This window comes from Anomalospiza imberbis, chromosome 7 (genome assembly GCF_031753505.1).
Source record: "Anomalospiza imberbis isolate Cuckoo-Finch-1a 21T00152 chromosome 7, ASM3175350v1, whole genome shotgun sequence".
NCBI lineage: Eukaryota > Metazoa > Chordata > Aves > Passeriformes > Viduidae > Anomalospiza > Anomalospiza imberbis.
Window position 1 is genome coordinate 10,763,466 of NC_089687.1, and position 21,223 is coordinate 10,784,688.

General features: G+C 40.7%; 1 protein-coding gene and 1 long non-coding RNA gene across 2 annotated transcripts in view; one reads left to right on the forward strand and one right to left on the reverse strand.

Annotated features, from left to right (window-relative positions):
* The window catches only part of LOC137476932 (uncharacterized), a 541,698-nt gene that overhangs the window by 165,345 nt on the left and 355,130 nt on the right, over nt 1-21,223 (reverse strand). The gene's annotated exons all lie outside the window — the stretch shown is intronic.
* The window catches only part of ADCY5 (adenylate cyclase 5), a 204,061-nt gene that overhangs the window by 147,107 nt on the left and 35,731 nt on the right, over nt 1-21,223 (forward strand). The window contains exons 4-8 of the mRNA XM_068195390.1: nt 2,019-2,130; nt 2,308-2,435; nt 6,022-6,180; nt 6,377-6,518; nt 12,946-13,086. Of these exons, the coding sequence (XP_068051491.1) occupies nt 2,019-2,130; nt 2,308-2,435; nt 6,022-6,180; nt 6,377-6,518; nt 12,946-13,086 (682 nt within the window). The remainder of the gene's footprint in view (nt 1-2,018; nt 2,131-2,307; nt 2,436-6,021; nt 6,181-6,376; nt 6,519-12,945; nt 13,087-21,223) is intronic.

Below are 21,223 nucleotides of genomic sequence, written 5' to 3' on the forward strand. Positions count from 1 at the left end.
TGCGGAGGGCACAGACTGGGCAGAGGAGTAAAATGTGATTTAGTGGCTTTCAGAGTACCTTGCTGAGAGCAGAGGACAGAGGCTTCAGGCTGGGTTCCAGTTGTCAAGGACTGTTTTCCCTGACTCTTGGGTCCTGTTCTTTCTCGTCGCCTGGCATGAATGTGTGCCTGTCCTCTCCTCTTCAGTTCCCAGATACCTGCTCTGTCCTCTGCCATCTCATATGCAATCCTTTCCATATCTTGATGAGGTTTTCCATTCCCTGCAGCCCATGTGTCCCAGAGAGTGTCAGCTGATAGCTCAGCAGTGTGGCTGTTTGGTGGCAGAGCAGGTCACACAGCTGGCTGGCTGTAATGCACTCAGGTGCTTGGTTAGCTAACACAAATCTGTGTGTAGAACAGCTCCATAGGGCTCTGCTGATTGCTTCATTTGTGTGGTTGAAATATTGCCACCATTTCACTTCTAGCAATGTCTGATCCATTTATCTGGCATGATAGTAATGGGGAATGAAGGGAGCAACCTCAGTCATTTATCCATGTTTATTAGGCATGAGGAGAAGGCTCAGGGCATCCCTGTGCAGTATTTTCAGATACACCCATTGATATCTGAATGTCAGAGCAGCAGCTGACCTTGATTTCTCCTGTTCTAACACAAGGATGTTGCAGAGTGTGAACGTGTTCAAAAATGAGTCATTTGCAATTTGTCCTGTGTTGGAAGAGGAACGTGCTTTCAGCAAGACATATTTTGTTACTGCCACTAGAACTGGAGACATTTCCCATTTGTACATTACATATTAGCACGTACTTAAATTGCTTATGAGCAGTACAGACTTGTCTAAGCTTTCATTTGATTTCAAGTGTGTTTCTTCAGGAGGTTTACTTTTATTTGTAAATACGTGGAATCTTGATTTATTTTTGTGTGTTTTCTCAAGTGTTTAAAAATGGCAAAGTATATTTTGATTCAGACATCCCTGCATTTGTCTTGGTTTTTTCTTGTACATTTTAGCATCAGTGGGACTAACAAAGAAGTATTTAATGCAATATGTTTGGTTGGTGATTTATTGGAATTGAAATGTAGAAGGAAAATATGAAAAGCATGCCAGAATTGAAATGTGTTTCGGGATTTTTGCAAAAAATGCTTGTGAAAATATTTTTGTTGGTTTTGCTTTCTGACTGAAGGCATTGCAGGGAATTCCAACTGAAAACAGACCTCTGCAATTTGACTAAAACATGTTGGAGTTTTATTTTACAAAGAAGAAACAATTCCAAAGTGGTTGTTATTTAGACTTTTAATTTCTTTTCCAAGTACATCTTGATGGCAATAATCAGCTTCAAAGAACAAATCAACCACTGGATAAATGTTCCAATGTACAAGTAGAACTTATGAATTTTCTATTTATATAAATGTGTGTACATGTCTACATTTTATCTTGTATCTATATAGATAAAGTCTGCTGCTTGTTTTACTGAATAGTTTTAAATTTGCCATAATGTCTGGGTTTGATTGCAAGTCAGTATTTTCCATGTTGTAATTATCAATGAGACAGAATCTTTTTGCAATTTAACAAAAAACCACAGCCCACTGTTGTCCTTGCAGCACAACATTAATATTGATTCACTGAAATCAGAGAGTCATTAATAATACTTGTGATTCAAATAATTGTGCTTTCAAAACTGTCCAGGCTGCTTTCACAGGGCTTTCCCAGTCCATCCTGGGTGGACCTGTGGTGTGATATCCTTATGTCACAGCTGGCCTCAGCTGGCAAGGTCTGCAATTGTCATTTGGCAGCACATTGGTCATTTTGGGCTTGCAGCCTTACTGGGAGGAGCTCCTGGGTGCTGCAGGTGGGGTAGGGGCTGCATCATAACGTGCATTAGTGCTGCTCATCTCCTTGTTGCTGTAGGGCTGGGACACCCCACATTCCTTCCCATCCCGGACTTCTACTGTGGAATTTATACTTACACAAATATCAGCAACAAATTTTGTAACACTTTTTTGGTTCTTCCCTCTCTTTTCCCAAGCATCCTGTTTGCAGACATAGAGGGTTTCACCAGTCTGGCCTCCCAGTGCACTGCTCAGGAGCTGGTCATGACGCTGAACGAGCTCTTTGCCAGATTCGATAAACTTGCAGCTGTAAGTTTTCTATCATAAGTTTGTTTCCTCTTGTTCTTATTCCCTTGTTGCAAGAATGACATACTGTGCTGGTTCACTGAATTTCTTAAATATTCACTGCCCTAAAAGGCAAGCTATTGCAAGCATGAATATAAGCTGAATGCTTCTTTCTCCTTTATTTTTCTTATTTTTTTTAAGGAGAACCACTGTTTACGGATCAAGATCCTGGGTGATTGCTATTACTGTGTGTCTGGGTTGCCAGAAGCAAGAGCTGACCATGCACACTGCTGTGTTGAAATGGGAATGGATATGATAGAGGCCATCTCGTAAGTACCATATTCCCCATAGAGAAGCTCAAAACAAATGCAAGTAGATTCTCTTTCCTGTTAGTTCTTCTTAATATTAGAAGCAAGGTAACCAAACCAGAGAACTCCAGCCAGCAAAAAGGGAAAACAGCTAGAACAAAAAACCAAAATGCTGTTAAGGTTTGGCAGCAGCAACAGACACTTGTGTCCATACAGTCATGTGGATATCAGAGCTCAACCTCTTGATGAGAAAGGCAAAGATTACTGTAATTATTGGAAGTCTCATTCCCAAAGGAGGATTCCAGTGAATTGCAGAATTGTGAATTCAGAGCATTAATAACAACTTTATTAAATTTCAGCCATTATTCATTTATGTGTCTTTAAACCAGGTTTTACTCACCTTAAAATTGCTCTGCTAAGGTCTGTCTTGTCTAGTTCAACAAATCCTCCTCTATGTGTCCCTCTGCCAAAAGGGTCAGATTTCTTACTTTAGTTAAATTAATTATTGAAATAAAACATGAAGTTGCTCTAGCACAGACTGGGACAGATTCATGGTCTTTTTCCTTTATTTCCATTTACTTTCCCATCTCTATTTTTTTCTTTTAAAAGATGTGGTGAGTCTTTGCCTGCTCCTGAGGTCCAACTAGCAACCATGTTAGTCCAGACCATTCCTGTCTTTAGAGAGTAACAAATAGGAGACCCATATCTAGTTTTATTATGTGGGGAATTACAGACAGTGTTGAATATTGTTTGCATTGTACATGTGCTTTCTCAAGCCAGTTCTTTCAGAATTCAGAGAAGGAAGATTTATTTGGTTATCCTGAGTGTATGCAAGTTTAGGTGCAAAGTTCAGTCAGTTTTGGATGGTAGCTGAGCTGACCTTGATATCTACATCATCCGTGCTGCACAGACTCTCCTGCTGTTTCCCTTCTCTTTTGTTTTTTATTTTCTGAAAGCATCTTCTGAAGAATTAGTGGTACCAACATAGAAGTAGAAGATTTCTTGGCAGTTCTCCATTTATTTCGTGTAGTAAATTGATGGAGTTTCCATTTCAGCTTGATAAAATCTAGAGGTACCTCCTTGCTGAGCTTGGTACAGTACATCCTTAACCATTTGAATTTCTGCAAAGACATCAATACTCCCCCAAAGTTTTCAACCTCATTTTTGTAACACAAATACACACAGGGTGAAAAACAGTGTTTTCACCCGGGAGACCCCATTCAAAGCACAGTATGCAACAGCATTCCCTTGCTTTGTATACAGTGTACACTGTCAGGACTTTCTACCTTTTCTTTCCTGGTTTTAAACTCCATTGCCTTCCACCAGTCTCCTTTTGGAGTTTGCATGCAATGTGCAAAATAAGAGGAATTGCAAGAAACTAGTTTCCAGTAGCCCTTGAAAGAATGCTATTTCTTCCACGTGAGATACAATTAAGTAGCAGGTGACAAAGGGTCTTGTCAAACACAAGAAGCAGCAACCCTTAGCCACCAGCCCCACAGAATATTGTGTTCATTGCCCAGTTGTTGGTCTGATGAAATCCAGGGGTCTTCATGTGTTGCTGTGTAATTCCCCATAAGCTGAATAACATCAGGAAGTCTAGACTTCATTTATTAACTGCAACTCACCTTACTTGGAATAAACACAGAGCTGAGGTGCACTCCGTGTTTGTTTACAAATAGCTCTTCAGCAGCCTTTAAAAGTTGTTTCCCACTCACTGTATAATGAATGCATTTAACAGTCTTATCTCTTAATAAGTCTGGAAGGTGATTCTGTTCTCACTACCCCTGCTCTCCCTCTTCCTCCCTCCTCCCCTGAGCACCAAGATAAGAGGTTTCACAATTAAGGTAACCAATAGCTACTGAATATTTGATTGCAGGTAACAAATAACTAGTGAACATTTGATTGCAGACTTCACCAACACTGGGCCCTGCCTGTAGGCTGATTTCATCTGTGTCTAATAACAGCAGGGAGTGTTACTCCAAATAGGAAAGACTTCATGAAAATTGTATTCACTGTACCCCTGGTATAAATGAGCTGAAAAAAAAAGGATATTTCATTTGTCTGTAAAGAATAACCAAACTTATTTGTTTTCTGCAAAGTCTGGACAAAGTCACCTGGTCATCAATGACTCTACTAAGAAAAGTTCCCTGGTCTTTGTCAGTGACATGGCTTGGCAGGGGATGCCAGAGGGGTTGTAGCACCCAGTGCAGGGAGGAACTGCAGCTTTGTTGTTTCTATCAGGTTTATGGGTGCAGCTATATTTTTTTTACTCCAGCTCCTGTTCCTTTCTCGAGTGTTGTGGTTGGAGCTCTTTCAGTTCATAAGCCTGTAACACCTTACCCATATCAGCTTCCTGTCCTTGCTAGACAATCTCCGCTTGTTAATAAAAATAATGAATGTCACTTCAGTGAGTAGGTAGTGAAACATAAGATAGGGATCATAAAGAAAAAGGAACTCAAAGAGGATAGGAGCTGTTTCAACAAAAAGTCTTCTTGGACACTGTTGCACTGTTAGGAGTGAACTGGAGTCCAGAACTGGTCTATCTTTATTCATTCAATTTCATTAATAACTAAAGCATAAATATTAGTACTGTGTTGATGTTAGGGAGTTGGGAGGACTTACCTCTCCAGATGATGTTATCTAGAAAGGAGTGGATGAACCTGAAAACTGAAGAGATTGAAATCTGATATAAAGTATAAAGGTGTAAGGTACAAAGTACTTCCTTGCTGCAAGGAACTTACTACTCAAAGGAAGGGACGGTGGTAGATGATGTAGGTGAATTTGCCTGTGAAGCATGGACATTCTGGGAATGATGTGATTGGCAATAATAAAAAGCAGAGTTGTTCTGAAGGCCTCATCAAGGCTTTTCCCTACCCACACTTCTAAATATATTTCTCATGTGAACAGCTCATGAAGTTAACTTTTGCCCTAAATGGGAAAATCTACAAAGTATTCCAGCAGTCTTTTTGGGAGTAAGCAGAGCATCCAAAACCTCATTACATTCAGAACTTGAGTATTTGTAGCTGCCTGTTTGGAGTGACTGCAATAGATGTGGTTCTCTGGTTTTACTGCTGTAAGGCCTGTTCAAACTTTCCAGCTTTCCAGCTTCAGTGGGGTATTTCACACACATATCATATTTCATCTGTGGAAGAGTTGATGCTTGGTGCCATACAGACAAATTAAGATCTCTGAAATCATTTCCTTTTTCTCTTTGCAACATGCTATTATTCTTAATGAGGCTGAGTGCTGGCAGGTTATGTCCAGCTTTGGTATGGAAATCAGAGAGCAGCACTTTAATCCTTTTACTGCCCCAGAGATAATTTTTTTATGAGTTCTCAACTTGATCCTGAGTTCAGTGTACATGGATTTACTCCAAGAGCTCCACGTTCTAATTAGGGCTCTTCTTGGCCAGCCTGGCCATCCAAGAGCAGTACAGCTCATCAAGTTTTGTTCTGTTGTCCTGTTGATGTGGATGAGCTGCACCGTGTGTATCTGTGAATAATTTATGGATCATTATGGATTTTTGTGTTCTGGGTGCAGGTTTGTGCTGCTGGCTGCAGCCATTCAGTTGTTAGTAATGGCCCTTCTCCCCCATGTCTCTTTTCAGACTGGTCCGTGAGGTTACGGGCGTGAATGTCAACATGAGGGTCGGAATCCACAGTGGGAGAGTTCACTGCGGGGTCCTTGGCCTCAGAAAGTGGCAGTTTGATGTGTGGTCCAACGATGTCACATTAGCCAACCACATGGAAGCAGGGGGCAAAGCTGGGTAAGTTGCTTCATCCAAGTTGTGTTTATCCTTTAAACTCCCACACTAAATGTGTAAGAGTAGTGGCATGGCTAAATCAATTGGGGTTATTGCTTGTTTGGTCCAGTACACGGAACCCATCCCTGACAGGACCTGGCTTTTTAGGTGATCACTTTTCAGAGTCTACAAAACTTGCTTGTCTTCTGTCTCATTCAAGGCGCATCCACATAACAAAAGCAACCCTGAACTATCTCAATGGAGACTACGAGGTGGAGCTGGGCTTCGGAGGGGAGCGCAACGCTTATCTGAAAGAGCACAGCATTGAGACCTTCCTGATTGTGCGGTGCAGCCAGAAGAGGGTAAGACCAAACAACCTCATGCAGGCTTAGGTACCTTTCATAACTTGATGTGTCTGACACACCAAAGTAGAGCCTTTATAGATGAAACAGTTGACATTCAGTGGCAAAAAATTCCTGTTTTTCTCTCCTCTTCCTGAACTCTTCTGTGCGTACAAGGGAATAGCCACCATCTACAAAGGTGTCTGCATCGAGCTCTTTCTAATTCTTTCAAAGAAATTGTTCTCAGTTGATTTCAAAATCATGTTGAAAAATGTTGTTAATATAGTTATGTATTTTGTAGAAGTACTTAAAGGCATAGATTAAAACCACAAAGATCTTTTCTCTGTTAGATTACAGAGGTGATTTTGTCTGCCTGCTCACCAGATGAATGAACACGAAGATGAGAGCAGTTCCTATCATTGTTTTTCAGCCTCTCTTTCTGAAGATGAGAAAAACTGGTCCCCTGTAATGATCAATCATCATTGTGACAGTAAGATGAGATCATACCAACTGTGACATGGGTCAGGCTGCACAAAATAAGGCTATGAGGGCATTACGGACTTGAACTTGAATCAAGTCAATCTCAAGTGAACATCAGCCAATAAATCTTCTTTTTGTGAGACTGCCAATAGCAAATTATCACTAGTTTGTATTCTTTTTAAAAATGGTAGACTGAAATACTAGGAAAATACCTTTTTTATCTAGTTGAGCATAGCCAATAATATTTCTCTTAGTAATTTTTGCACTGTAGGCCCTACTTTGCTATTCACAGTGTGGGCAAGCATATACAGATTGGCCTCAATTGAAAATAATTTCATATGTTTCTGAATCTAAAACCAATTAAACCTTCCCACATCTATAAATATGACTGCCATGAGATTCAGTGAATTAGTGTTTGTGACATGTTGCAACAGCATGGTTGATTTGAATAACCAACACCTGTACAGAAAGACTTTGCTACCATTGCCTCATTTCCTGAGAGAATGGAAGCCTCAAATCTCCTTAATAGATATTGTATAAAAAATTTCCAAGAAAATCCCTTATTATCTGCTAAAGAGAGAAGCTGATGTTTTGGTCTCTATCTGTTCATAAAATAAATCTCATTAACAATTGTCAATCTTCAAAAGAGGATTAGAACTTGCAGTGCAAGATTATTGTTCCGGAGCATCACTGCCTCTCAATGAGCCAGCTGATGTTTTAGGTATCTAAGTCACTTCCTCTTTGCTGGGCAGAATTAAGAATATAAGCCAAAATACCCTTGTGGTCAGACCCCATCTCCTGGAGTGGAGAGCCTATACTGTCTCTTAAATCACGCAGTGACCAGGCTGCCTGCATGTTCTTGTGGAGAAGCAAAAGTTTCTCTGGAGAGAAGACGAAGACATAAGATCAGGATTCTGCTGCTTGCAAGTGTAGACAAAAAACCTCAGAAACAGACACTTCAGAGTGCTTGGCACCCGACTTCATTTCTGAACACAGGATGTATTTTGAGTAGGAGATTGGACAGAGATTCATAAGAGATGTGGATTCCATTCCAGACATAGGTTTTGAGGAACTTCCATCTTTATGCCTTGATTTGCCATAGGAAAAAAAAATGGATCATTCTTTCGCTGCTTTATATGTATTTATTGCAGCTCTGTTACGTAGTGTAGCCCTTAGCTGAAGTCTCTGAGCACTACTATAATGCTGCTGTAACGTGCTGCATCCCAGAGTAGCTAAAAATTGGGACATTTGGATGACTTACGTAATTATTGGGCTAAACTGAGACATAAAAAATGCCATGGATATTAGGTGTTTGGAGTTTCAGGAGTTTCTGGTTTGCCCATGTTGCTGCAACTTTTGTGCTCCCATAGCTATTTTTTATCTCTTTGTGAATAGTTTCATAGAATCATAGGAAGCCTTGGATTGGAAAGGACCTTAAAGATTATCTTGTCCCAACCCCCCTGTCAGGGCAAGGACACCTTACATTAGACCAGGTTGCTCAAAGCCCCATCCAGCCTGGCCTTGGACACTTCCTATTGCATATCTCTGGTCCTCCACCTTCACAACTTTTATATCTGCTCTTCTGAATCTTATTCAAAACATTTGTCCCAGTCATTATTGCTATCTTATCACTTCTCTGATATTCTTACAATACTCCATTTATTTATTCCCAGTTCTTCTTCACTTGCCCAAGTTTCTGGTGTCGGTACAGGAGCGTGCCGCTCTGTGGTTGTTACTTGCTTTCTGCTCTTCTCTGAGATCAGGTGCTGCACTAATTTGCAGAACCATCATAACTACTCTTCCCAGCACTTCAAAGCTTTACTCTGAGAAGGGTGGAAAAGTGTGTGTTTGGAGGAGTGGGAAACAGACCTTAAGGGGAATAAGATTCTAACAGAATATAGTTTTACAGCTAGTTTTATCATCCTCAACATTGTCAGAAATCTAGGGGAATGCTTTGCTTTGGACACGAATAGAAACAAATTGTGCCTGCAAACAGATGAGCAATACTGCTGACCAAACACACTGTGCTGAGTGCACAAAGTCTGCAAAGGGAAAAAATGTTTATTTTTTCTACTGTCTTTCAATTGATTACACTTGGGTGTTTCTTTTAGCAATAGCAGGTACACACCAGTTTCAGAAAAGATTGTTGATGGTGGCCTTAAAACAGCTCAACAAAACTTTGGCTGTAACTCCTAGAAAAACAATTCTCATTCTTTTCTAAATAGCGCCCTGGAATTCCGTCCAGCTGAAGAAACAAAATGGTCCTTTAAATGTTGAGCATGTGACTCTCCTAAAACACAATCAATCTAATGTGATGATTCCTCAATTTAACACATTTAATCAGAGCTCAGCAGGGGTCCACTTATGTAGATTTATGAAGGCATTGGTTTGGAGCATGTAACACTACCAGCAACATCATGCACATGTCAGAAGGACTTAAAGAAAATTTAAAGAATAATATGTAGCTAAATCTGATTGGATTGATCCATAATCAGATTTCACTGTTGCACTGATGATCAATGTGTTGGGAAGTCCTATCAAACACACACTAAAGAAGTAACAGGCATTCTTGATTCAATTGGTAAATACAAGAAAACCCCAGCTCTTTCTGCAGTTTTGCTGTAGCATTACTGTAGCTCAGTGTGTGGGAACTGGTGGTGTGGTGGGAACACAATAAAACCCCTGGGAATCAGATTTACAGTCTGTTTGTGAGTCCAGATTTGAAAAGTTCCCACAACAGCTTTCTGGAGTTTAGCCACCTAAAATCTGAAAAACTCATTGCTGTCAGAAATTTTGCACCTTCTTCTCTTATTGGTAGTGCCTGTAATGGGTAGGATTGAAAGGTATCACCATTTCTCTTTCTTTATTCTTCTTTTCCAGTCATGTTATGCCTTAGGCAGCCTTGTGTGCAAGCTGTCCTTATGCTGTCACTTATCCAGGAAGAAACAGAGGAGGCATCCTCATAAATTTCCACAGAGGAGCTGTGACCCATCTAATGCTTCATTTTTAGAGTTTGTTATTTTCATCACCCACTGAACAAGTGATTTTGCAGAAAATAAATTATCTCAAGTTTTTAAAACACCAGGTTCTATTTTTTCTTTAGTAAGTGTTGATGTTAACAGCAAAGTCCTATTATTCAAGATGATATAGTAGCACATTATGTAATGTGGAAAAGCAGAAGTGCACTGTGCTTGTGTTTTAATCTGATTGGAAATATTACTGAAACATCATCCACAATCCAGTGGAAACTTCCTACAAGAGGTGGGGGGGGAAATAATGCCAGAGTTCACGAAGCCATGGAAAATTTATGGTGCCTGACCTCATGGTTAGAAACAATCTCAGAATTACATGTTTACCCATTTTCCTGTTCTTACCTCAATCCAGATGTGCCATAAATATGTATGAGGTCATTAATTTCCTTCAAATTCATCAAGCAGTGCTTCAGACTCACTAGCACTTGCAGCAGGTGTGAGGATCACTCATGGGCTGAGAGGGATAGTATGTCTTCATGGACTTTGGCATTAAAGCTTCTCTCAAATTCTAACCAAATTTACTAACTCATGGGGCAAAAACCTGCTGTATATCACTTTTATCATCTGTTGATGTAAAGGCATTTGTAAAGTAACCGAATAGCTTTGCTTTTATGGGTCCCCAGCCTAGTTTCAACATCTGGGTTTTTTTATTCCATTTGGTTGAAAACCCTCCTCTTTATTGGAATAAAATGGATTGACAGTGTCACTTCTGTTATTGAAAAACAAGATCTATTTGCTTGGAGATAATGAAACTGTATTTCCTACCAGTTTTCTGCCATCACATCATAAAAGAGAGAAGCATAACTATGAAAAAGATTGCATAACTGAAAAAAGCCACACGAAAGTATTACAAATGATGGCAAAGAGTATAAAGAGCAGCGAGTCTTAAAAAACAAAACCTCAAACCTGGACATCAAAACAAACTCAAATCTGGACACTAAGCTTTCATCTCATTAATGTATTTTTAGAAACATTTAAAAGATGTCTCTCCTGGAGGTTATCCAGTGGCTCTGTCATGGTTGCTCATGTGAAACTCAGCTGGTGCCAATTGCTGGAATTTTCAGGCTTTGCAGATGAACCAGTGTGGGTTCAATGTGGGGAAGAGGTGATGTGGGAGGCACTTGCTGTCCTGGGGGCACCCATATGGGAGCACCTATGGCTCTCCCGACGGTCATCCTGCTCCCACAGGGCTTCCTCGTGGACCTTCACTTGTCATCCTGGCTGGGTGAAGGTCTTTGCTGGCACCCTGGAGCTGCAGGACCACTGCTGCTCGCTGTCACGGGGCCCAGTTGGCTGGGGGCCACAGGGCTCCTGTCACAGGTGGCCCCATGTCCCCAGCCCGTGGCCATGAAGCTGCAGCTGCACGTGCTCAGCAATGTTTGGTGCCCGTGTGGTGAGCTGTGGTCTCGAGGGAAATGTTGTCATTGTAGCTGTCTCTTCCTTGCAAGGAGAGAGGAGATGATTTCCCATGCTTGTCAATCAGGCAGCTTTCTCCAGCACTGAATTTCAGCAAGCCTTTCTAAATTTCTTTTTAAAAACCCTAATTTAAGGCTGCATAGCACTTGACATTTAACTCTGTGGTTACCATGGAAATAACACCAGGTATTTTGCAAACTCCTGAGAGGTACAAGTTACACTGAATAGTGGGGAATCAAAATAAATAGATATGGAATGCAGATTCCAGGCAAGAAAAGCAGCAGACCTACTTGTATTGTCAAATAACACTTGAACCAAAATTCTACAGCTGAAAGCAATGGAGCCTTTCTTTTTAAATAACTCATTTGTCTGGAAATCCAAAATTAACTGCTAAGTCTGTTTTCTTCTCTAATGTCATTGAAGCAGCAATTCTCTTTAAAAAGTTTAATCTCTCAAGTAATAAACAACAATCCATACCTTCTGTATTTTTAGTCTCTCCAGAGTTTTTGTTTTAAGCAAGTAAATGGCACCCCTCTGCCTTCTGAGTCAGCACAGGTAAATCACACAATCCTCCCTGAGCCAGTCTGCAGTGCAGCCCTTGCTAGAGGGACTTCTGTCCACAGAACACATTCCATGTGGAAACCTGCCTGTCCTTTTGGCTAGGGACTATATTCAAAATAAGGAACTAATCTGCCTGTTGTAGATCCTAGTTACATGTTGCACTTCTGTGCTCTTGAAACTGGCACTGAGCTGGAATAAAACCTGTCTGACAGATCCTGTGCTAACCTCACAGTAAGCTCCCATTGCAGCCAAGAGCCAAAGCCTTGATAACAAAATCAAAGACTTTGTCCAAACTTCAGGAGAATTAGTGTCAATGTTAAATTGGAAGATAGCATTACAGTTGGGAGGATCATTTTGTCACACTCTGCAATTGCATTACCCTTAATGTGAACACAGTTGTTGGCAAGATTTACATGTTTTCCTTCGCATGTCTGGGAATATGCTCTTGCAAGTATGGAAAATTATTTGCTTGTGACTATGGAGAAAGGTGTCCTGTATTCCCATAGCTTCAAGGAGCTTCAAGGCTCCTGTTCTTCAACAAAATCACTCTGCCTGTCCTTTCTCTTATGATGGAACTGTTCTTTTGCTTTTTGAGGACCCTTTGTATAGTATCTCAGCTTGGAGCTGCAGTTTTCTATCTGAAATTATTCAGTTTGATTCAATTTGCTAATAAAGAAAATAGATGTCTCCATTTTTAAATGTTCCCCATGTTTACACAGGTTATGGTGGTTGTTCAGAACAAGTGAAGGATTAAAATTATGGGCACCACTTAAAGTGTTCTCAAAATAAGAGAAAGAAACTGTGACTGGGACTGCTTCTGATCCGCGACTGCTTCATAGAGTTCAAGGTGCAAAGCCAGCTTTTGGAGTGAGAGATCAGAAGTGAGAGATGCTTGCAGAATGACTGCTGTGTCAATGTTTGAAAATTTATTGTGCATTTCTCTCTGGTTTGTATTCCAGAAAGACGAGAAAGCCACGATAGCCAAGATGAACCGCCAGCGTGCCAATTCCATCAGCCATAACCCGCCACACTGGGGCGTTGACCGGCCCTTCTACAACCACCTCGGAGGCCACCAGGTCTCCAAGGAGATGAAGAGAATGGTAATGCCTTGCTTTATGGACATTAATTTGTTTTCTTCTTAATATGGTGTGATACATCCCTCCTGCTTTGTCTGAAGGTTTTTACAGCCCCTGAGGGCGTTTTCCAAATGGGGGTGGAAAATTCGACTTTGACTCCAGAAATAACAATAATTGGTACATCTGGAGGTGAGTGATTGTGAGATGAGGCACAAGGTTGTTTGAGAGAGGAATGGAGGCTGAATGGCACAAAGAAAGCTCTTTTGTCTGACTTGTCCCACATTCTGAACACTCATCCAGGCTGTGTGAGAAGACGTGATTATCTGCAAAAACTGCTCCATAACCCAGGCATTCAAGAGGCATCTGACACACATTTCCATTAGCTCAGTACCTGCAGAAGTTTCTGGCTTGCATTGTCACAGGCAGGTGCTGTTCTCTCTGTGTGCTCGTGGGGCCCCAGGGATGTCACTGCCATGTTTAATCCTGGAGAATACATCCTCGAGTACATGGATTAATTGGCCTAAGGTAGCAGGCATCTTCATTTCTTTCTTGTACCTTTCACAGTCTTTCTAAATTAAAATGAACAAGAGCTAATTACCAATTCAATTGCACTGAGAGGACTTTTATGGCTCATTTTACATAAAAGGTGTAGATGATATCTTCGTTTTCTGCAATAAAGATTAAGAAGATAGTTTATATTATAGTGGCTGTTTTTAATAATAATAGAAATATTTAGCACCTCTATAATTGCATGCATAATCAGATTGTTCTGTAACCTTATTTATGCTGTTTTGACCCTTCATGCACAGTCAAAAGTGTCTATTTGTCACTCACTTTGTTGTCTATAGCCAAAGTTCTGCTCCAGGTCACCAAAGCCTTTAAGTATTTAAAAAAAAAATTATGAACATGAGATTCAATCCCACAGTTTAAAAATTTGGGCATAGTTATAAGGAACTGCATATGGTATCTTTTAAAGGGGAATGCTCGCACATTTATTAATAGTTGGTGCTAATATTATTCAATCTTAATATTATTTTAAAGTGCTAAACCAAATTTCTTAGTAATAGTAATGTTTCCTTCATTTCTCAGATCTCCAAATAAGGGTTTCTGACATGAGCATACAGATCAGTGGAACTGTGCATTTTTTATGTGGGCTTTTCAATAGGGTGTGCTCAATAGGCATGACATTATTAGAAGAGACTAATCACACTAGAACATAATTATAATTATAAGTTTCTTTGAATAGCTTTTAAGGGGTTCTTGAAGCCTCCTGTTCAGAAACAAGGTGTATGCATGCCAAATGGTATTATGCTTCTTGGTGTTAATTACAGTTTGCCGTGTCTAGCTGGTTGTTCAGTTGGAAAAACATAATTATTTATTGAAATACCAAGCTGAGTCCTAAAAACTTCACTGCCCCTCACTTGTAGGAGGAAAGACTTACTTTTTTTTTCCTTATCTTGAGCCTTTCCCTGTAATGCTATTTACCTTCTTGAAAATTCAGCAGCTCAGAAAGTCTCTTTTACTCAATCTGCCTTTTGTATTAACTCTCCTTTGAGAAGCTGATGTTGTATGCATCAGGCTCTCTCTTGAAAACCAACTGAAACCTGATTCACATGTATTATTTTCAGCTAGACTTTTTGTTGTTCTTATGGGCTGTTTATTTAAAATCTGTTATTTACAGATTTACAGACCTGTTATGTTTGAGAGGCATTAGTGAAAATGCTAACACGCTCTCCATGGCCTCCCATTTTAATAGCTGCTGGATGGACATTTTAATGATTAAAACACAGGACCAATTTCTCCATCTCCTGTCTCAAGTCTCTCTGTGTTAACTTCTAATTTAAATATGCGTTTTTTTGTACCACCCAGCTTTGCACAGTGCTTTGTAATCTGTAACACTGTGTTACATGTAGGCTGTGTGTGCTTAATGCATGCAGAGTGCACGCTGGCTGCAAACTGCCTGCTTGGAAATACAAAATGCAGAGAGACAGAAGGGGAGCAGAACTACAGAGGCTTTTATCAGTGCTCCTCTGGGATGACATATCATTGATCTTGGTAAGCAGCACCAGCTCTCAAACCTCCTGAAAATGTGCTCTTTGTTCCACACACCCGCCTTTGCCCAGACCTTTTGCATGTTGTTATACATAGTCTTTCTTCTTGGAAGCTGTGAACATGGAAGGTTGGATTAGTCAAAGTATTATGCCAAAAGTGGGCAATGGAACATTGCCTTTCTGTTCAAGACCTGGAGCTCCTTAGCTCTGTCATTGCAAAACAGGTATTTATAAGGGTAGTTGTGAGATAGTCCTCAGGCAGGAGCCAGGTAATATTGCAGTCATGTGCAGTTCCATTATATTAATGTGTAGATATGAACACATTTGTGTGTAGGAAATAATACAGATGGTTATGAAGGGCACTGCATTTTGTCACAAATGCAAAACATTTTGCATTTTAAAGACAACCATATTTTCAGGAAAAAAAAATAGATACAGTTTTTTTGTGGCTCTACTTACAATTCCCTGAAAGAGAATATTGAAGTTCCCTGAATTGCATTTTTGGGAAGGCACTGTTATATTTAATAGAAAACAGAATTATTTTGGCCATTTTTCTTTCCAGTGAATGCTGGCTCTAGTAGCTGTTTCTATTCTTAGGATATATTAGCAGTAGTCTGAGAGGAGACAGATTAGCATCTAATGTAGCCCTCTATTCCTTTTTTCCTCCTCCTCCTCCTCTTTTGTCACATCATTTCAAAGTGCTGCCATGTCTGGGCACATCAGCAGTGCAGCTGGTGGGGTTTGTGTGGAATGGCAGCGTGGGCAGTGTGTGGGGAGGCCTTTGGTCCCTGCTTCTCTCCATGGTGTGGCGTGGACCTTAACCTGCACCAGGTCCAGCAGATTTTCCATGATGTTTCTAGATGAAGTTTTTCCCTTGTGCACACAGGAGTTTTTTCAGACACTTGCACGTATGAATAAGATAAATTATCCCACATGTGTTCATGTGGTGGTGATCTAAAATGTCCTGGAAAAGAGGAGACACTTTCCAACTCCTACCCTGGCCAACTGGGGCCTGAATCAAGGGGTTGCAACTGTGTCAGCTCATCCCATCCAGCACTTTCCTTGTGCACTGGTCTTCTCTCCAGACCATCACAAATCCTGCTTTTTCCCTTCCCATTGCTTAGCAGTGGCCTTCCTTGCCCTGCAGAGCCTCCAGGGAGGCAGCAGCCCAGAGACATCAATGTGGCACGCTGCTGATGCTGACCTCCATTAGCTGGTGAGGAGCCACAGCCCTGCAGAGTGGTAAATGTGCAGAGGAAGGTCAGACCCAAAAGCCTTGGGAGTGCCAAGAGCCCTGCCCTGAGCTGGCAGCCTCTGCTGGAGCCCTGCTGCTGGGAGCCCGTGGTGCTGCAGGGGCCGGGGGCACAGGGCTGCTTGTGGCTGTACACAGAGCAGGAACAGAGCCACAGCCTGGCAGAGCAGCAGGGCTGCTTTCTGGTTTTATTGCTTTTTACAGCTTGTCTTCTCCTTTCCTAAACACAAGCAATCGGTCCAGCACCAGTGACTGTATCTCTCTGGAAATGGAGACTTTTGTGCTGCTCATTCCCCCAGGTCTCCATACACCAGCCTTGTCCTCCCCACTGTCTCTCTAGTCCAGTTTGTAATTGCAAGAGGGTCAAAAATAAGTGGACTTAAAAGCATTTGAGAGTACAGGTATATTTATAGCTATAACAATATTTATACACCACTGAGAAATACTTTGCTTTTCCCAGTATATATTTCAGAGTGCTTTTATAAATATTGATGAATTTTAGACTTCTGGAAATAATACTCATGTCTCAGTTTTCATCAGCAAAACAAAATTGCTATTAAAGAAAAACCAATTTGGGGATTGTAGTTGACTGTAAACTGAAAGAGGTTTGTTGTAAACAGCAATAAAAAGGGAAATGTTGATACTTTCCAAAATTACAGGGCTGTTCCAGATGACAAATTATTTTCTTGCATCTTTTACTCTGCTCAACATTATTAAGTTTGTATCCAGAAAAGCAAATCCAGTTTGGGATTACAATAATTTAGGAGATGTGGATGAAATAGAGATAATCTAGTGGACAAAATTACAAATTAGCAGAATTTCAACAGTGTGTCCTCTGAAAGTGTAGAAATACTGCGTTTGCTCTAACCTATAAGGGAGAAGACTGATTATAAATAAAAGTCTTCAAATACAGGAATGTTTATAAGGACAAAAAATAATGGTAAATCATTCTCCATGACTGTAAAGGGCAGGTTTAAAAATAATCATACTGATTTGTTGAAAGGAAGGTCTAAGTTAAGAAAAAAACTTAGATGCAAGGAACAGGCTGAAAAGAAGCTTGTGAAATCCCTGATTTTCCTGAAAATTTTCTAATTATTTTATTCAGGGCTTTTAAGTCTGGAGTGGCTTCACAAAATCCTTTGCAAATATTGAAAAAAATAAGGTTAAAAAGAATCTATTAGGAGAATGCATAGGGAATAAATAATATATGAATAACATGAGATATATGTAAAGATTTTAGAAAGTTTCTAGTCTAGGCTGCATGGAGCTTCATGCCATCGATCTCCCCCCTTTGTATAGGAGCCAGCTATACCCCCCAACATTGTTGACAGATACTTGTCTAGCCCGTGTTTAAAGACCTGAAAGGATGGAAAGTCTTGCTGGTCATTCTCTTCAACAGTTTTATGATTTTTCTTGATGTTTTACTTCACATGTCCTCACTTCAGTTTGAAACATGGTGCTGCATGGGCTATTCACAGTGGATAGAAGACAGTTTCATTTTCTCTCCTTTAGAATTATCTTCTCTTTGGTTGAAGACAATTACCATGTCTCTGCACAGCTCTGATTCCCTCATCAAGTTTGTTCCCCAGCTGGTGCTTTCCAGCCCCGTGGTTGTTCTTGCTCCCACTGAGCACTTGCCATTTCATTGGTGAGAGGGAGCGCCCTCGCTGAACCCAGCGCTCATCCCGAGGTTTTATTAATCAGGGAATCCTAGAATGGTCTGGGCTGAAAGGGACATTAAAATCATCCCACTCCAACCCCCTGGTTGCAGACAGGGGCTCCTTTCCCTAGACAACTTTCTCAGAGCTCCATCCGATCTGGCCTTAAACAATTCCAGGCAAGGGGCATCCAAATCTTTTAATGTTAGACATTACATCACAAAATGTCCCTTCAATTCCCTCTACAACAGTACTATGTTGACATTCTCACATCAGGAGTGCTGCCCAGAATATGTTGGACTTTTTTGAGGTCGTATAACCAGACTTGACACAGCCGGATTCTGTCTGGCTTCCAAAAAAAAAAAAGAAAAAAAGAAAAAAAGGCATTAATTGTGTCATGAGTTCTAATCATCTGTGGGAAGTCCTGCTGTTGGATCTTAAGGCTACCATGCAGCCATCCTCCTTGTTTTACACTGGCTGCTATGGCAGCTTAGCTTGTTTCACTGGTGCATGCTTTGGGGAAGGTTTGCTTCAGAAGCAGGTACCTCTGAGTTACAATCAAATATGAGCAGAGTGGCTAATGGGATTACTGAGTGCCATGTAGATAGATATCTGGCAGATTTCCTTTCATTTTGCAGCTGCTGAAAATGTTTAACATTAGGAAGTTTAGGAACAGAAAGAGGAAGCCCTGAAGGTTGCAATGCTGGTTTCAGTCTGATCATGCTTCTGTCATGAGTCTGAGTACAGCTAATGAACCATTTAATTTCCAGTGGAATTGTGTATGAAGTTGATGTTAATTACAAAGTAAAAAAACTGACATAAAATCAAATAGAGATTACATATGTGTAGGAAATATTACTGCATGAAGATGTTAAAGATGTGAGACAAGGTTTTAAAAATGGATCCTGGATATGGCTGGCATGATAAAGAAAACAAGCTCTTTGAGGTAGGTGCTGCCTGGTTCCTTGTGGTGCTGCTCAGAGCTCTGCACATCCTTCTACATGATATTTGATTGCTTGGTGTTTGTTTTCTAATGAAGCAACACTCATCTACCAGCAGGGTCATTCAACAATGAAGTAATTCTTTGTCCTATTCCCCCTGTTCTAAATCAAACCGTTTTTTGCATTTTGCATTGTAAATACAGCTCATTTCCTTGTTCATGTCTCCAAGTTGCCCTTACAATAGGTCTTGTTACTTGGAAATCAAAACTGGGGAACAGGTGCCTCAGTGGAACAGATGCCATAGCTGGTTCTGTGCCAATTGTACCTCTTATATACCAGAAACAATTGAAATCAAAAATAAAAGCTCCATAGGACAAGTTTTCCTCAGTCAGCTCTGTCAAAGAGAATTGGATTTAAGAAGTCCATGAATTAGGCACTGAGGGTTCGCCCTCATTCGAAAGGTTTCATTTAACTGCAGGTCATCATTATCCTCTTTTCTAGCAATCATCTGCTAAATCTGGTAATTGCAACCCTGACGTCAGCAAAGCTGGACAGGGGCCCCCAGTAGAGCAGAATTTGACCCACTATTTTTTCACTGCTGTTGTAGTAATCTAACTCGTAATCAAGCAGGGAGAAACTCTCAAAATCCTTTCTGCTGTAATCTCCACATATTGCTATAGATCTGGGAGGAAATTGTTAGTCTAGTCTGGGTTTTATAGAGGCAGTTTGGTTTTGATAGCTCTCAAACAGCAAGGGGAGGAATCCCATCCAGCAGTTACGCTGTGTAATTGCTTTGGTGCTCACCTGGAAAAAGGGTTTGCCTGATTCACATGATCCATGGGATCTCATAAAAATGAGTGGGGGGACAATGTACAGTGCCCAAATTGTCAGAGGCTTGACAGTGTTTTGTATCCTCATCTGCTAGCCTTTTATTCCAGTTGATCAGGAATTGCAATCATCCTTGATTACTTCTTTGAAAGAAGGATAAGAATCCCTCTTTTAAAGAACTAATCAATGCAACAGCTGTAGCTGCTATTGAGAAACCTAGACAGAGTTTGATATTTGCTTGCAAGCCTTGCACTGATAATTTTTCCACCATTCAGTACCCTTTTCTAGAATAAATTTTACTCATAAGGGAAAGGTCAGTTGATTGAGACAGTACTAAAATGTGTCAGACTGGTTTTGATTGGGACTAAATTTAGCCTGCAGAAATAAAGATACAATTTCCTTTTATTCACAGAAACACTTCCTCCGAGGTTCATGGAAGCATTGCACAGGCGGATTTGTGGCACTTCCCAGAACGATTTCCAAAGCTTCCTCAAGCAGTCAGTAAGGCAATGCTGACATTTGCCTTAATGTCAAAAGGCTGCAGGTCAGCAGGTTTGGGTCTGGGCTTCAGAGAGGGGGAGCAGCTCTGGCCAGCACCAGTGGGCAATTTCAATTAAGGCTGGTTAGGCTTGGATCCAGTCTGTCTGCGTCTGATTAGAATGCTGACAGTAGTTTCTGGAGAAGTTTGTCGTGTTTATCATTGCTTGGAGAGTAGACATGGAAGGGCAGAGATTATGGAGCCAGGAACTGATTCAGAGCATTTCTAGGAATGCTTATTTTTATGTCTGCTTTGCAAGTTCTAAAAACTGGTCACAAATGAGGCACAGAACCAGAAACCATTTCACTTGAAAATGTAACCTTTGGACTGGAGAAATTTGGATTCAGAGTTCACAGAAAACTGTGAGCAACCTGCACTTTTCAGAGGTGTGAGTTCAGAGCCAGAAGTTAATTAAAAGTAAGGTAAAGAAAGCCTATTTCAACCAAAGCAACCTCTTGTGATCTATATATTTAAATCTGATGGCCCAGATTAATTCATGGCATTGGCCAGGTCTGGTCTGCTAGCTGAGGACTGTCTACAGAATCATTTTGAGTTGAAGAAAGCAGAGGGTTTCACCATCTGTGACCAGTGCCATGGAATGAAAGTATTTTTATCAAGTGGGGTGGGCTGCAGAAAAGGAGCACTTCAGCTTTCCTTTTCAGACCTCATTAGTCTGTGTTCCAGCTATAGCAGACACACTCATCATTTAATCTGTCTCATAAACTGGTTTTCTGCCAGTCTGTTGTTCTGCACTTAGATGCTTGTTAAATATCCTTCCTATCAGGCTTTATTCTTTCTGGACTCTGGAAACAGAAATTGTGTTATTTTTGGCCTGAGTGCTTTGAAGTCCTTCAGTTTTGCTTCTGCATTTACACCTGACAGCATCTATCTTC